At 42.1% G+C, this 16,797-nt stretch overlaps 1 protein-coding gene across 1 annotated transcript in view; it reads left to right on the top strand.

Moving 5' to 3' along the window:
- ABCA4 (ATP binding cassette subfamily A member 4) overlaps window positions 1–16,797 on the top strand; it is a 127,587-nt gene that overhangs the window by 99,060 nt on the left and 11,730 nt on the right. The window contains 9 exon segments of the mRNA XM_061630653.1: window positions 1,655–1,667; window positions 3,896–3,960; window positions 6,565–6,767; window positions 7,112–7,133; window positions 7,135–7,160; window positions 11,177–11,301; window positions 12,539–12,637; window positions 13,580–13,765; window positions 16,148–16,246. Of these exon segments, the coding sequence (XP_061486637.1) occupies window positions 1,655–1,667; window positions 3,896–3,960; window positions 6,565–6,767; window positions 7,112–7,133; window positions 7,135–7,160; window positions 11,177–11,301; window positions 12,539–12,637; window positions 13,580–13,765; window positions 16,148–16,246 (838 nt within the window).

Here is a 16,797-nt window from a genome sequence, read left to right on the forward strand (position 1 = left end):
TTCTTCAGAGATAACATTGAGTTCCAAACAATAGATTTTATTTCTAAAGTCCATAGACTCCAAATCTTTTTCCTGTTCCACGTTTGTTCCAATCTCCGGGGTCTCCTCTCTCACAGGGACCCCTGATCCAGTCTCCAGGGTCTCCTCTCTCACAGGGACCCCTGTTCCAGTCTCCAGGGTCTCCTCTCTCACAAGGACCCCTATGTCTTTAATCTCCTGTGTCTCCAAACAATAGATTTTATTTCTAAAGTCCATAGACTCCAAATCTTTTTCCTGTTCCACGTTTGTTCCAATCTCCGGGGTCTCCTCTCTCACAGGGACCCCTTCCAGGGTCACCTCTCTCACAGGGACCCCTATATCTTTAATCTCCTGCTTCATTTTACTCAATTCAATTTTCAGCTCCTTACAACCCTGTCGCAGGTTTTGTTTCGTTATCTCAATCTCATCCATTATTTTCTGAAACATAGTTATTTCCAGATTCTCAGCCACTTTCTTAATTGCCATTTTAAAAGAAAAATATAGGAAAACCACTTCTTATTTCAGCAACAATTGGGTTAATACTCCAAACTTGGTGACATCACAGTATAAACAGAGCAGACAGCCTTATCTCTCCATAGTTAAGTAAACAAAATGCAGTTCCCAGGATCGAAACAATTAATGGCAGTCGTCAGAAAACAGATTCGTCAAAATAAAATAGACCAAAAAGAGAGTAGTCTCAGACAATATAATATTCTTCAAAATAAAAATCTGGAATAGAAATCCCTCTTCTGTGTATATCTTTAGAATGCAAATCCAGGACAGCTTTTTGCAACAAAAACAGAGATAAGCTATTAATTAGTGCGTAGCAGAGAGAAGTTATGGCTCCCCAGTGAGATGTCAAAAACCGATCAATCTGGCAAATCTCTTTTAAACAGCAACAATTTAAGTCAAGTAAAAGAAAAATATAGAAAGAAGGGTGCTTGCCTGTTAGTGCGTTCTCTCTTAGAAGATAAGATGAACGATCGCTTTATCAGATAGAGCTTGCTGTTGAAAATCCGTCCCACCTTCGTCGGCTGGACCTCGTCCCATAAATTAATGAGATCTGGTCGTCCCAACAAAAATAGGCTTTGAGGTTAATCTCTTCGTTTCTCCCTACCCGGGAGAAGTTTAATCAGTCAAAAAAAAAGAAAAAACTGACTGATATATCTGAATAAGCTTCTTTTGAGGCAGGAGCCCGTCTCAAAAGCAGGCACAGGCTAAGTCACCCTTCCCGGAAGTCGGAATGAGTGACGTTTTGATGGGAGAGGCAGTTAACTGACTTTTCCTGCCGTTGCTTGTTCAAAATTCTATTCAGCCCTTCACCCATGAATGCTACGTATGCCAATGAGGTTCTCCAATGCAGTGGCACTGTAGAATAGGGATGGGATCCATTGGCTGGTGCTGCTTCAAAACAATTCCATCAACCTAACAGGTGGTATCAATTTGAGTTTGTTCTTTGTCTGCTGTCTGTTGCTTTTACCGGTCCAATTTTTTCCTCTCCCCCACCATCAATATTAATATTTTGAAAGGAAATATCTATAAATAAAAGGAAATATTGATATTTTGAAAGGAAAATGGCTTTGCCGCCTCCTCCTCCTCCTTCTCTATAACTGAGGCTGGTCAGTTTTCATGGTAGCATGCAAAGACTGGCTGTTTCCTTTTGGAAAGAAAAGGAAAAAAGGAGCTTTCAATGCCCTCCCATCCCACACTATTCTGTCTGCCCATCCATCCATTCATCCATCGCGTTCCTCTCTTCTCCTTCTGCTTGTCTGCCTGTCCATCCAGCCCTCCATCCCTTCCCCCACCCATCCTGCTTCTCCCTCCCCTCCCCCTCTTGCTGGTCCCAGCTGGCCCATATGCTGCTTGGGGCATGTGCCTCCACCACCAGTGACTCACTGCTGCCAAACCCTCACTGTGCCCCCTCCCTGCCAAAAGCAGCTCACCACATACACACAGTCACTTATACACAGGGCACTGGGAAGGAGGGAATTGGCAAGCAAAGACAGGCTGATCAGTTTCAGACATGTTCTCCCCCCTTCTTCTAGTCAATTTCAGTTAGCAAGCAAAGCAGACTGATCAGTTCAACATATTTTGGATGTGGTAAAAATTATGTGTTGGGAAAAGCAGCAGAAGTTCAGGATCAGCCCATAAAGATAGCGGGCCTGCAAATTATCAGGGAGTCTTTTGCCAATTCCAATTTCACTGAAATCCTCACCCATCCCTACTGTAGAATCTGGGGCATTTGAGTGGAAGGGCTATAGAAAGTTGGGACAGAGCAAGTAGATGACAATTGGGTGGAACGAGAAAGCTGAAGATAAGGAGCTGAGGAGAGAATATGCTGAAGGAAGACCAGTGGAATAAAAGAGCAAATAAAGAAAACATTGAAAGTAGAGCAGGGGTGGGAACTGGATCTGACTGGCCAGCTAACTTTGTAGATGGCCCTGCGGGCAATCTTTGATGTGTGGGTGAGGCCCACCATGGGGCCCATGCACTTGTCAATCACCTGACATCACAGTTATGGGTCAGGGGACCCATTTTCCTTTGCAAGCACTGATCAGCTGATGGGTGGTGCCTGCAAACTTCATATCTTTACCTGTTCCACATGTGACATCATCACAGGTGGACATTGCTTGGCTGAAATGGCCTCATGGGCAAAATGGGGAGGCCTGGTGGATGGTCATTTTGCTGCCTGAAGCACAGAACAGATGGGACACTCTCCTTCAATGTACAGAAACTGACCAGACTGCCAGCTGAATTTTTCTTCAACACTGGCCATAGAACAGCATCCCCCACTGCACCTGAGGGTAACAGGTTAGCTTTGGAGGCATGTGGAAGGCCATGTAGCACACGCAACACTGTCCCCCAGCAGCTTAGTACCACTCCCTCCAGCCTACAGCACCTGCTGCTTGAGTTGGCCACATCTCTCTGTCGAATGATAGGGTTGGCCCTGGCAATTGCTGCACAATTTTCTTCAGGCAGGCCTTTGGAACTAAAGGTTTTAAGGGTAGTGACTGAAGAGGATGCTGTATGTTATTGTTTTACTTGTATGCTCCTAAACTGGGTTGCAGTATTTTAAGAGTATATCTAATTGGCTTTAACATCTTAATAGTTTAATCCTGTTTTAATGCTGATTTTATATGTTTATATGTTTTATATTTTTATAGGTTCTTAATGATATGTATTTGTTTTTATCTGGAAGCTGCCTTGAGTTCCAGTTTGGAAAAAGGGCGGGGTATAAATAACAACAACAACAACAACAACAATAACAACAACTATGTTTGGGTTGGGTCAGATTTTTAAAAATGTATTGATTATTATAATTGTTAATTAATTGGTTGTGTTAATTGGTTTTAATCTATGATATAAATAAATATTCATGTTTGTTAAGACTCAAGAGTGATTGCCACTTGCCGCTCCTCATCCATAACTAAGAACTGTATACGCTACATTGCCCCTCAGACTACTCTGAATGGAAGGGTTACAAAAACACTTACTAGTCCTCATACTTATTTGTTTTTCTTCTTAAGATGTTCAGCTCACCTTTCCACCATGGTACAGAAGATAACTTACAATTGCATGTGACTTAAGATATGCAGTTTTAAAATACAAAATACACTAACGCTATAGAATACGTGCATATAAAATTACCAACTCCCAGAAACTCTGTAGAAACCAACCAGCTGTCAGGAAAAGTTGATTTAACAAAGGCTGAAAAGAAGTCTTTGGAAAGACTGATCAACAATCACTTCTGATAAAGTTCCAACACTATACTTAACGTGTATTATGAGCACACTGAAGCTGATAATATTACTTGTTCCTCTTTCTCCTTCCTTTTGCTTATCAGCTTTTAGACTTCTGGCCATCTGGGATCCAAAAGCTCATGTTCCTGCTCCAGCTGTGTACCCACAAACAAGGCTGAAACTGTTGAACAGGAACTGGATGGTGAGAACCGGGTTTGTCCCACTTGTTCATTGCTCAATGTTGTGATATGTGACTGGGTCACTTTCTTTCATGGACCACAGTAGCTATGATAACTAAATAGAACTTCCACGTTCAGAGGCCAGTTGAATACCCACTGCTGGGGAACAAACCACAGGGAAGGGCTCTTGCCATCATGTGTTGCTTGTGCCCCTCTTAGAGGCCTCTGATGTGCCATTCTCAGAAACAGGATGCTCAGAATCAGTTGGGAAACACTCCAGTCAGTGTTAGACCCAGGCCAGGCATCCAACCTTTTGCCTGTGATCCCACTGTCCAACCAGTGGTGGTTGCGAGCTGGATGAGGCTTGCATCTGGCAGCCAACTCCTTTTATAGGCCTTTGAAGCTCTTGTGGGATTGCCTGAGATTGCAAGTGATTCTGCAAGAGCCCGATGAAGCCCCCCTCCCATTGCTTCCAGGGGCCATGTGCTACCCCTCAAAGGCACCCTGTGGTGAGGTCACAAAATTGTGTTTCTCCCCTCCCCCCCCCCCGCTTCTTCATGGCGTGCCCTTCTGGTGTGTTCCAGTTACTCTGGTGGCAAAGGTTTTATGGGAACCTTTTCAGAATACATAAAAAAGTAGGACCTCACAACTATGGACTTCAGCTGTACTTTTGCACGAAAGGAACTCCCTGCTATTGCACTGTATCGGTTTACTTCTGTGGATGATCGCATGGATATCTGTTTTTACACATTTGCATCATGATAACCTGAATTATGGCATGAGCAATGCGACAAAACATGTTTTGTCTGCAAATGTTAAGCAGTAAAATGTTTTTATCTAGCTTTGCATTAGTGTCTGTGACCACAAGAAAGAAGCACATTAGTAAATAATTCTGAAAGTCACATTGTGTTGTTCAGAGGGTTAAACTGATACCATGCCTTTTTAGCTTATTGGGGCTTTTCAGAACTATAATTTTCTTGCATAGTAAATGCTATTACTCAGTTGTTTCTGGTTCTTACCCCAAGTTAGCAGAAATCATTTACCTAACACTCAAATCTTCCATATTTAGGTTGTTAGGAAAATTCAATTTTCCTTCAGCTACCACCTCAATTGCAATAGTCAGCAACTGCAGTGTATGCACATTGTGGTGAGCCTTTAAAAAAAAAGTATGTGTAGCCATGAAAAAAATGAAATGGGCTGCCTTCAAGTCAATCCTGACTTATGGCGACCCTATGAAGAGGGTTTTCATGGTAAGCGGTATTCAGAGGTGGTTTACCATTGCCTTCCTCTGAGGCCTGAGAGGCAGTGACTGGGCCAAGGTCACCCAGTGAGCTTTATGACTGTGTGGGGATTCAAACCCTGGTCTCCCACATCATAGTCCAACACTCAAACCACTACACCACACTGGTAACTCTACTATATGTACTATGTACACAATGGATCCTTCTTCCTTTCCTTATGTGGAGGACTAAGCAACTGGCAGATAGTTGCCTGAGATGGGAGAAGGTTGCACCATGTCTGTCTCAGATTCTTGGCTGTATTTTTTTTCTTTCCCAGCAGGAGGAGGAGGAGGAGTGGCAGTGAGGGGTCAAGCAAAGTGAGCAGGGAAAGAAAGTGCCCTCTGACCAAACCCTTTCTTTCTTTCTTTCTTTCTTTCTTTCTTTCTTTCTTTCTTTCTTTCTTTCTTTCTTTCTTTCTTTCTTTCTTTCTTTCTTTCTTTCTTTCTTTCTTTCTTTCTTTCTTTCTTTCTTTCTTTCTTTCTTTCTTTCTTTCTTTCTTTCTTTCTTCCTTCCTTCCTTCCTTCCTTCCTTCCTTCCTTCCTTCCTTCCTTCCTTCCTTCCTTCCTTCCTTCCTTCCTTCCTTCCTTCCTTCCTTCCTTCCTTCCTTCCTTCCTTCCTTCCTTCCTTCCTTCCTTCCTTCCTTCCTTCCTTCCTTCCTTCCTTCTTTTCTTTTCTTTTCTTTTCTTTTCTTTTCCTTCCCTGCTGTTACCTTCACCACCACCTCCTCTGCCTCCTTGGAAAGAAAGCTCCCTGAAGGTTAATCCTTGAGATGGAAGAAGTGGCCCAAGTTTCATCTAGGTACACCCATCATGGAGTTATGTTTGGATGGAGCACCTTCTTGAGTGCATATTCAATTGCCATTGCATAATGTGTGGAGCGTCTTGGTACAGAATGCAGATACTGAGGCTGCAGTCCTATGTAATCTTACTTGGAATGATGTCCCCTTGAACTCAGTGGACTTGCTTCAGCATAAACATCCATAGGATTGGGTTGCAAGGCCAGGTCATAACTTATAGAATGAGAGCAGCTATTCCATCCCATCTCCAGTTGATCCAATCTGTCGTAGAGATCAGAGTGTGTGTCAGACTAGGATCTGGGAGACCAGGGTTCAAAGCTCCACTCATTCATGAAGCTTACTGGGGAACCTTATGCCAGACACACATTCTCAGCCTAACCTGCATCACATGGTTGTTATGAAGATAAAATGGGGATGGAAAGAACCACATAAGCCACCTATAGCTCCTTAGAGGAAAGATGGGATATAAAGTCAGTAAGTCAGTAAATACATAAACAAACGAAGAAACAATTCACCATTCATTTTCCAAACCATGCTTTGCCTCTTCACAGGCGATGTGAATGAACTAAATGAACTGATCCATCATCATGTTCCGGAAGCAAAGTTAATAGAAAGTATTGATCAGGAACTTATCTATCTTCTACCCAGTAAGAATTTTAAACGAGGATATACCAGTCTCTTCAGAGAATTAGAGGAAACCCTGGCAGACGTGGGACTCAGCACTTTTGGAATCTCAGACACACCACTTGAAGAGGTTGCTAGCTTTGTGAGGAATTCTCCCTCCCACCAACCAACCCCTCACATCCTTTCTTTCATAATTCTGGGTGAATATTTGTACCCAAACAATATAATAAGCTTCTGTAGACATTAAACCTGTGTCTGAGTTCTTAAAGGAACAGGAATCCTGTCTGGATTTATGGAGAGCTAAACGTTTGTTTGTTTGTTTGTTTGTTTGTTTATATCCCGCCCTTCCTCCCAGCAGGAGCCCAGTAGGTTTTGCTGTACTAATAAATGCAGGTTCTTCAGCTGTGTGGCATGGGGAGCAGAGGAGTACATGAAGATTCTCATGCCACCACAAAACATGCATCTGTCTTGCAGGTTTTCTTGAAGGTTACAGAAGAGACTGATCCTAGAATACAGAATGCAGGTAATCACTTTTTCACCCAGTGCCTGAAAGCCAGACTAAAAAGTTATATTAAATATCTGCCACATTTTAATAGACTGCTGATGTGAAAGCAACAGCCACTAGTTTGGGGAAAGGATCATAGCTCAGTGTTAGAACAACTACTTTGCATGCAGAAGGTCCCAGATCTAATCCCTGGCAACTCCAGGTAGGGCTGGGAGAGATCCCATCTGAAATCCTGGAAAGTTGCTGTCAGTTGGTGTGGGCCAACACTGGCTAGACTTTTTTGGGGTCAAAAGCCACATTTACCGATGGTCAAGCTTGCAGGGGATGAAGTGCAAAAGTGGGTGTGACCATTTTTAAAGGACAAATGGGGAGCCCGGAGAGTCACAAAAGGCTTTTGGCATCACAGCAAGAGAAATGGACAGTAAAAACTGGAGAAAAAATTGGCATCATTTTGGAGGGCTGGGGGGTCTTGAAAATCCTTTTGGTATCACAGTGGGTTATCTACTGGAGTAGTCACTACAAAAACTTTAAAACTTATTTAAAATAATGGACAAATTTGTGGAGGCATTAGAGGGCTACAAAAAACTTTTGGCCTCATAGTAGGGAACCTATGAGATAAGTCATCTTTTTAAAAAGACATTTAAAAACAGGGCACTAAAAACTTTGGGTATCATGGCATCACAGCAGGGGACCCATTAAAGTAGCGAATATTTTTTTTAAAAAAAATAAAATGGCCTTAAAAAAAAAATTCAGGGGTGTTGAGGGACACAAAAATCCCCAAGGAGGGGATATGTTCTACAGAGTGCAGGTTAGCTACTCCTGGTGTAGTCAGTACTGAGCCTGATGGACCCATGGTCTGACTTTGTATAAGGCTGCTTCCTGTGTTACAATCCACAGCACCTAGGAGGGCTGTGAACACACTAGTCACCAGAGCAAAGCGTTTCCATTATTCACACCTGGAGGGAGAATGGGTTGATCTGCTGATCAGTTGCGAAATCTCTTTGAAACTGAATTAAAAAACACACACTCAGGCTGCTCCCACCAGATTTTACAGTAAAAAAGGGCAGGGTTTTAACTAGCATCATGTGCCCCCATTTTCAGAAGAGAGAGGTGGAGATGCACTGGAACTGGCAGAACTGTGAGTGTGTTTCTACCCTTTAACTCACCCACATCATGACATGCTGTATTTCCCTGCTCCCACTCCTTGTCATTGGCTGCTCTTGGTAAAGTGTTTGGAGAATTCCAGTGGAAACGGGATCAGAAATGGCTGATGTTTGCTTGTTTGAAATGGAAATCAATCCAGCAAATGAAATCAGTATTCACTGCTGTTGTTTTCAGTCTGCAAACAATACATAATTAATGACATATTTGTCTCATTTGCATTGTGTTTGGCAGTTAGTTTTGCAAGTTCCTTCTGGATGAGGAACAAGGTGTCCACATACAGACAAAAAGTGATATATTTTTGTCCTATTCCATAGGTACTGAAAACTCACCATAGCTCATATGTGTGAAGAGGCCATAGCTCAGTGGTGGAACATAATGCTTTGCATGCAGAAGATCCCAGGTTCAGACCCTAGCACAGTGGCAGCTGGTGCCCTCTAAAACTGGTGGGGCTGCCATGAGGTCACAGGGGCATGACCAACAAGCTCACGGGGCATGGCCAAGTTCTTGTTTTCTTCCCATCCTCCTGCATTGAAAGATTCTGTGGATGCTTAAACATTGCAGTTTTACAAATAGAACCTAAAGAAACTGAAAAGTGCCTTACTTTGGTTTAGAAGAGGGCCACAAAAGTCAATAGAAGTATCAATAAAAAATGAGCATTTATATATGTATAAACACAATGGTTAGAGCATTGGACTAGGACCTGGAAGATACCCACTCACTAGAAACTATTTTAAACAACTCTCTCATTCTGTCTCCTACACACAGAGAGAGAAAGAGAGAGAGAGACAACACAGTGGCCACACTTTTCTTTCAAGCTACATCTGGTTAGATGCAAAACATCAATCACACACACACCCAATGCACACAGAGCAATCCATTTGGATCCTGCTTTTCCTTCCTCCTCCTCTCCCCACCAAAAGCCAACAGAACGCCCATGAGGGCCAGGGCCAAGGCATACCATCCTCCTCCTCTCCCTTCAACAGTTGGCAAAAGGCCCATCAGGACCAGGACCTACCCCTCCCCCGTCCTCCTCTTCCTCCTCTAGTCAGCAAAAGGCCCATCAGGACCAAAGCATACCCCTCTGTCAGACCCCTACGCAGGGTCTGATCTCATAATGGATCTCTCACACTGGCCCCAGCACAGGTCTCTCATGATCCCACTACTAGGCGCCACCACCTGACCCTCTGCAATGCAATACTGCCCTGAGATTGAGCCTTACTCTCCTCCTTACTGATTGCTACGTAATGTCTGGGTTCACTTACAGACCACAACCCCCCTGTATCTTTCTGCCTTTAAAGATTACAGCCCTGGGTTGCTTTGGATACCTGCTGCTGTTACACTATCCCTTCACCGCTGCCACCATTGATAATGTTCCCAGCTTTGGTATTTGTTCTGCCCAACCTTCTGGTCTGTAATATCCCAGCCAAGGATCAAGAGTGATGTTAAACCAAAACTATTTATTTAATAACACAAGGAATAAACAAGCTTACTTTAAGTTCAGTCAACATGCATGTGGTTACATATAATAGTTTTCTCTTTATATCTCTTAGTCCTAAAACCTGCCTCACTACCTGCCTAAACACAAATCCACCCCTCTAAAACCCAGAACCAACAACCAACTTCCAACCCCAACTGTCATACTCTCATTTATACCTTCAGTCACCCAGACACTCAGCCAATCACAACTCAGCATTCCAATCCATGTACTCCCTTCTCTCACTCACTCTACTTACCACATTTACCCTACAAAACTGACACTTACCATAATTACTGTACAACATTTACAGGGGCATCACACACCCCACCCCACTCTGCGTTTTTCCCCATTGCTCCCCATGTGGCAACATACACTTACTCTTCACAATCAAATACTGAACTGAACTCACACAGAAGTTTTGCTGCTGCTTTCAAAAGCTGGCTGCAGAGAAAGAATAATGTTTTCTGTTGCTTTGGCCTATTGCTTGCAAAAGCTGGGAATAGCAACACGAACTCAGAGAGGAGCTAATGCAGATTGAAAATGTATGCATCTGATTGGCTCAGATTGAAATGCATTGGGGAGGCTCTTCATAGTCCTGTCCTAATGCTATGGAACTTCCAATGCATTTTTGACAGACTCCTCCTGATTGGTTAGGGCTTACTCTATGGGAAATAAAATCAAAATGGAGGTCCTGGAGGTGCTGAGGAGACCCCTGCCCTCCTTAAGCCACTTCTATTAGAATTTTAACCCTGGAGACAGGGGTGCGACCATAGCAATGATCGTGATTGGTTGTGCTATCCAGAGATGATTGGCCAGAACAGATGATGGACAGAAACAAGTCCAGAGTGCCTCTAAATGTGAGGTACTGTATTGAATCTGAATGTGAGGAACAGAGAAGGGACTGGGCTGTAGGTTTGGAGGTTTAGAGTGGTTAGAGTGGGCAGTGCCCTACCTGCCCTTAATGAGGGGCCTCCATTGCCCTAGCATCTCCAGATCCGGCTGGGAGAGACCCTGGTGTGAAACCCTGGGGAGCTGCTGCCAGTCTGTGTAGACAATACTGAGCTAGGTGGACCAATGGCCTGACCTAAGGCAGCTTCCAATGTTCCTATATTCTTATCATCTGTGGTTTCATCTGTGAGCTTTAGCAGACTCTGACACATAGCTTTTCTCTTTATAACCTTAAGAGAATTTTTTTAAAAAAAGCTGAGGTGTAATATGCAGTAGATTTGGGTTGTATTCTTTGATGTATGATGTGAATTGTTATCAGACCTAGGTAGATTTCCAGCACAACTGTCCACTGTTGGTATGCTTGTGTGTTACCTGAGTAATACATAGATACCACCGGAGCACTGTGTGTCATGCAGGTGGCTGACATTTTCCATGTTGTCTGCAGATTGTTCTACCTGCCAACTTCATGCTGCTGGCTTTGCTCCTTACAGTTCTCATCCCTCCATTTGGTGAATACCCCAGTTTAACTCTCCACCGCTGGATCTATGGGCACCAGTTCACTTTCTTCAGGTCAGAGGGCTCCTTTTTCAAAGAAGAACTTCCTTGCTTGTTTTCTTAGGTAGCATTTGTGGTGACTCGTTGCTGAGTGGACGTTCGCTCTCTGTTGCTTTATTCCATTATAATGGGCCTGCAGTCTTTAGTTACCCACTGAATTCATTCTCAGACTCTTTCAGGCTATGACTTACCTTTTCTGCCAGCCTAGATTTAGCATCTTCCTTCTGGCTAGTTAGTGTCCTGTTCATGAAGTAGCATTAGCCCTGCTCCATCTTCTAAAGCAGCCTTTCCCAACCAGTGTGCCTCCAGATGTTGTTGGACTACAACTCCCATCTTTCTGACCATTGGCAATGCTAGCTGAGGCTAATGGGAGTTGTGGTCCAACAACATCTGGAGGCACACTAGTTGGGAAAGGCTGTACTGGTGATAGCTAATTGAGTAGACCCTTTAACATGTTTTGTTTGAGGTACTTGGACTTCACTGTAATGAAAACAAGACACAGGGTTGGCCACCTCCTAATTGTTTTCTCTCTCTTTTCATCCATATCCATATTTCTCTAAGTATCTAAGTGTTGGAGTGTTGAAAATATGCAGATAAGTGATGTTTGGATGAATAGGAATGCTTGTCGCTTATGGTCAGTTCATATAATCTCAAAAATGGAAAAGCCTGCATGCACACACATCCTATTAGTATTTGTGAGCTGTACACGTGCATGCCCAATTCCAATATTTTTCCCATCTGAAAACCAAGGTGGACAGATTGCAGAAAACTGGTATAAAGTACATACAGATGTATGTGTTTATGTTTGTAGCACACAATACCATGTATACAGTATTTCCAGATTTAAGATTCTATGAACTAGCCCAAAGCTTTAGACAATGTGAGAAATGTGTGGATTATAGACACATTAGACTATGCGGGAAATGTGTAGCTAAACAGGAGATACTGATAGTCAAGGTTTAGCAAAGGGAATTATGTCTCACATAAAAACCATTGTCTGCTTGATAGCAAGGAGTGTGTGTGTGTGAGTGTATGTGTGGTTTGTACCTTGCATTTAGAAATCTTCACCCATTGCATTGTCCTTTCTGTAATTCTTTTAAAGTTTGTGTGCCTTATCCTATAATGAACAGTTGATCATTAACATCTGCTGTGACTTGATCCTACCTATGTGATCAGCTGATTTTCATTTGCCACTGTGTTGCTTCTGTAGTAAACATCTTTTTATAGCCTAAATCTCATCCAATCTTGTTAGCAATGAGCAGCCTGGGAGTGCACAGATGGTTTCGCTTATTGACACCTTCTTAAATAAACCAGGATTTGGAAATCGCTGCTTGAAGAGAGAGACCCTTCAGTAAGTTACTTTGTTCTCTCTACTAATCTAATCTATTCTATTGCAAGGTGGCATCAACAGTACTTGAAGCAGTAGCAGACTGGCCTTGATGTTTCCCACCAAGTTAAAACTTTGGAGAATGTTGCTGTTGTTTCCAACAGCACACAACAAGCCAGTGACAACATTAGGAATTATATGTATGCATCTATTTTATTTATTTCCATTATTTATACATTGCTTCTTACCACAGAATGTTGCAAAATGGTTTACAAAACAATCAATAAAACAGTTCCTCAATCAAATAATATGGTGTTTAAAACAATAAAAATCACAGGTAAAACCCTAAAATAGGCACAATACAACCAACTGAAAATGGCTGCTGGAACAGAAAGGTCTTCATCAAGCACGGGTCTGATTTCAGCTGAGAGGGAGTTGGGCCCACAATACTGAATGCATGACTCCGAGTGAATATGAGCTGTGCTATATAGAGAACCATATAGCAAAGTATACCAGGCTAGGAGGATAAAAAGTTGGAATATGAAGAAAGGAAAGGCTGGCTTTTAGGATTCTGGAGTAGCTCCACACTACAATTGCCTCCACAATAGTTATTGGTGCCCACAATAGTTTCTTACATTTCCAAATGTGACACTGAGCCCAAAAGGTTTGAGGGCCCCGGTCTAGATGTGCCCCAAAGTGGTTTATTAGTGACAACTTGTATAGGTTTGTACTAACAGGAACACTTTAGTCAGCTGTCTATAAGAATGGATAGTAGGCTACTACCTGATTGATAGACCTGAGTTTGTCATTTGTGTTTGAGGGACATTTGGGAACCACTCCTTTTTCATGGCTGGTACTGTAATGAAGGTGAGAAATATAAATGCAATCATTTTCTGAGATCTACCATGGCCAATTCGATATTAAAATTGGTTAACAAGATGCTCTGTGCACTGTATCCTGGTGTAGGAACTACCCTTGTAATAATACATCAACTGCCTGGAAGACACCAGTTGTCCCTTATGATGTCTCTGCCCTTTTTCAAACTAACCAGTGGAATCCTGAGAACCCCTCACCATCCTGTAAATGCAGCACTCAGAAGAAATCCACTATGCTACCTGAGTGCCCTTTGGAAGCTGGAGGATGTCCTCCCCCACCAGGTATTAATGACTGTTTGGTTGCCATTTACTGGTTTGAAGTATTGTGTTTGTCCCTGGATTCATTTCAGGTGAGGGCAAATACTGGGTAAAATATTGATTACACAGTTCAATTGATATGGGAAGAACATTGAAACTTTGTGCTAGAAAACAAAAACAAAAATACACCAAATTTTAAATTTGTGTAATTTTCTATAACTTGCTTCATTTATTCGGATTGTCAGTTGATGCATAATTTGGAACATTTGGCAAGGACCAGGTTCACAAGGGATAAAGTAGAAATGTACATGTGGGGAGTAAGTGCAGGGGGATGGGAAGCCAACCTAGAAAGGCGGCATCTATGGAATGTTTTATCTGAGGCTTTCTTTTGGAGAGCATATAGATTTCTTTCAGCCTTTTCTTTGCAAATGAAAGCTGAAATTCACAGAGAACTCAGTTTTGCACCAGATTGTACACTATACAGCATATATAGAGAACATATGCCGCCCTGGGCTCCTGCTGGGAGGAAGGGCGGGATATAAATCAAATAATAAATAAATAAATGTATGAAACAGATAAGCCCTTTAATACAGGCAGGGAGGAGTGCTTCAGAAGCAAAATGTACACGTACGTTGAGGGAGGCCTGTTGAGCATCATTATGTGGGCCTGGTTCAAATGTAACATTAAACCATGTTTATGAGAACAAGCCATGGTGAGCCTTAGTTTTATATGCTCCCCACTCTTCTCTTCCTTTGTATGTGTGAAGGAGGATATCCACTTTCTGTTTTGAATAAACTGTAGTTTCTTGTAACTTCCAGACTCAGGAAACAGTTATCCTACCTGTGGTTAGTTCAAATAAACCATCATCAAACTATGGTTTCTAACTAACCACAACAAAAATACATCAGTTCCCTATATTAACAGGAAACTATGGGTTATTCAAAGCTGAAAGCAAAATTTTCCTTCTTCACCCCTTGCACAAGAAGTGGAGAGGCTCATCACAACGTATTATAATGCTAAACCATGGTTTAACATTCCATCTTAACTGAGCCACTATCTGCTTGACTGAAGAATAAGATTTACATCAAATGCTTCTCAAAGAATAACCCTCATGCAAAATGAAGAAATAAATGGTTTAAAGTTTTCCAAGTGACATGAAAAAATCAGACTATAGGTAAATTAGTCAGCATGGAGTGGAAAGTAGGACAACAAACCCTTATGGTACATTTTAGTGACACTTAAAGGATTTTGATTTCCTCCTTCTGAGTTTATAGGACACAGATTATTACATGGGGAGAGTGATAAGAACATAACATAAGAACATAAGAAGAGCCTGCTGGATCAGGCCAGTGGCCCATCTAGTCCAGCATCCTGTTCTCACAGTGGCCAACCAGGTGCCTGGGGGAAGCCCGCAAGCAGGACCCGAGTGCAAGAACACTCTCCCCTCCTGAGGCTTCCGGCAACTGGTTTTCAGAAGCATGCTGCCTCTGACTAGGGTGGCAGAGCACAGCCATCATGACTAGTAGCCATTGATAGCCCTGTCCTCCATGAATTTGTCTAATCTTCTTTTAAAGCCATCCAAGCTGGTGGCCATTACTGCATCTTGTGGGAGCAAGATGATACACATACAAGCTGGATTGCACCCTAAGTCTGGGTCTTACATACTTTTCTTTTAAAGAGGATTTAGTCCAAATTTGCTACATTTGTTCCAAAGGCCTGTGGGAATATTACTGAATATCTGAATGAGCACAGGATTTAGTTCTACCTTGTGCAACAAGACTATTGTGAAATTGATTTTGTGTGTGTTGCTTTTTTCATCCAGTGTGCTAGTGAGATGCAAATAGTGCAGAAAAACAATTTCACAATATTCTTATTGGTCATATTTTATTACTTTGAAGAAACTCTCATGCAAAATCTCAGCTATCTCCTAACAGAGGACAATGCTGCCACTCTGTGGTTAAATTCATATACTGTGAGAATATTTTCATAGGTTTCTTTGCTAGCCACTGAATTGTTTCTATGCAAGTTAATTCTCTAAACTGGTCACTCACTCACTCACAGAGAGAGAGACACACACACAGAGAGAGACAGAGAGAGGTTGTTCCCAGTCAGGAAAGATTCATTTTTAAAGGAAGGCTTATTAAAGCTTACACATCTTTTGGCAGTCTTCAGTGAAACTGGCTTAGCTTACGGTTGCAGATCTCTGTTATTTTATGCAATTTGAGATCACGATATAGAAATAGGGGCAGGGCAGTTCTATGGTTTCAGCAGAGCAGCAACTTCTCTCTTTAAATTAAAAGTAGTAAGCATTGATGTGTGGCCCCTATTACACTGAACTACCAGAATCTAACAATGAAGAGTTTAATTATTGTTTTCTTAATCAATTTGTCCCCTTTGTCTTTCAGAGAGTTCAGCGTAGCACAGAAATTCTTCAATATCTCACTCATTGAAATATTTCTGATTTCCTGGTGAAAACCTACCCCAACCTCATAAGAACCAGGTTAAGATCTTTTTACCTATAGATTTTCAAGCTCAGGTTCTTCTACAAATCTGTGGCAGTTAGTATAGAGACTGAAGGCTCTGAATATTATCTTAAAATGGTCCTAAGAATTCTGAATACCAAGTCCACTGTTCAGTTCTCCATTCATTACTATACTGAGTAAAACAACTATGGTTTATAATATCAGCGCCAACCAGCATGGCCAGTGGTCAGGGATAATGATGGGAGTTGTAGCCCAACAATATTTCAAGGGACACAGTTTAACCATTCCTGATATAAACATTACCAATAGTCTGATTTTGTGCAGAGCACGACCTGTGTGAGACAAACACATTGTTTTCAATGGACTTCTCCTAACTCTGCGTGGGATAAGATTGTGAGGGGTAAACTGTGTATTACACACAAATATATGTAAATATATGTTGCTTTTTATGAAAAGCAGCTTTGATGTTTTGGTGTTCTTGCTGCTGCACCTGTTCAGAATCACAGCCTCTCAAGGTTGTTGTTCATTTATGCTGCCAGGCTTATGCAGACAATAGAGTAGTTACCTT

Source organism: Rhineura floridana, chromosome 6 (assembly GCF_030035675.1).
Source record: "Rhineura floridana isolate rRhiFlo1 chromosome 6, rRhiFlo1.hap2, whole genome shotgun sequence".
NCBI lineage: Eukaryota > Metazoa > Chordata > Lepidosauria > Squamata > Rhineuridae > Rhineura > Rhineura floridana.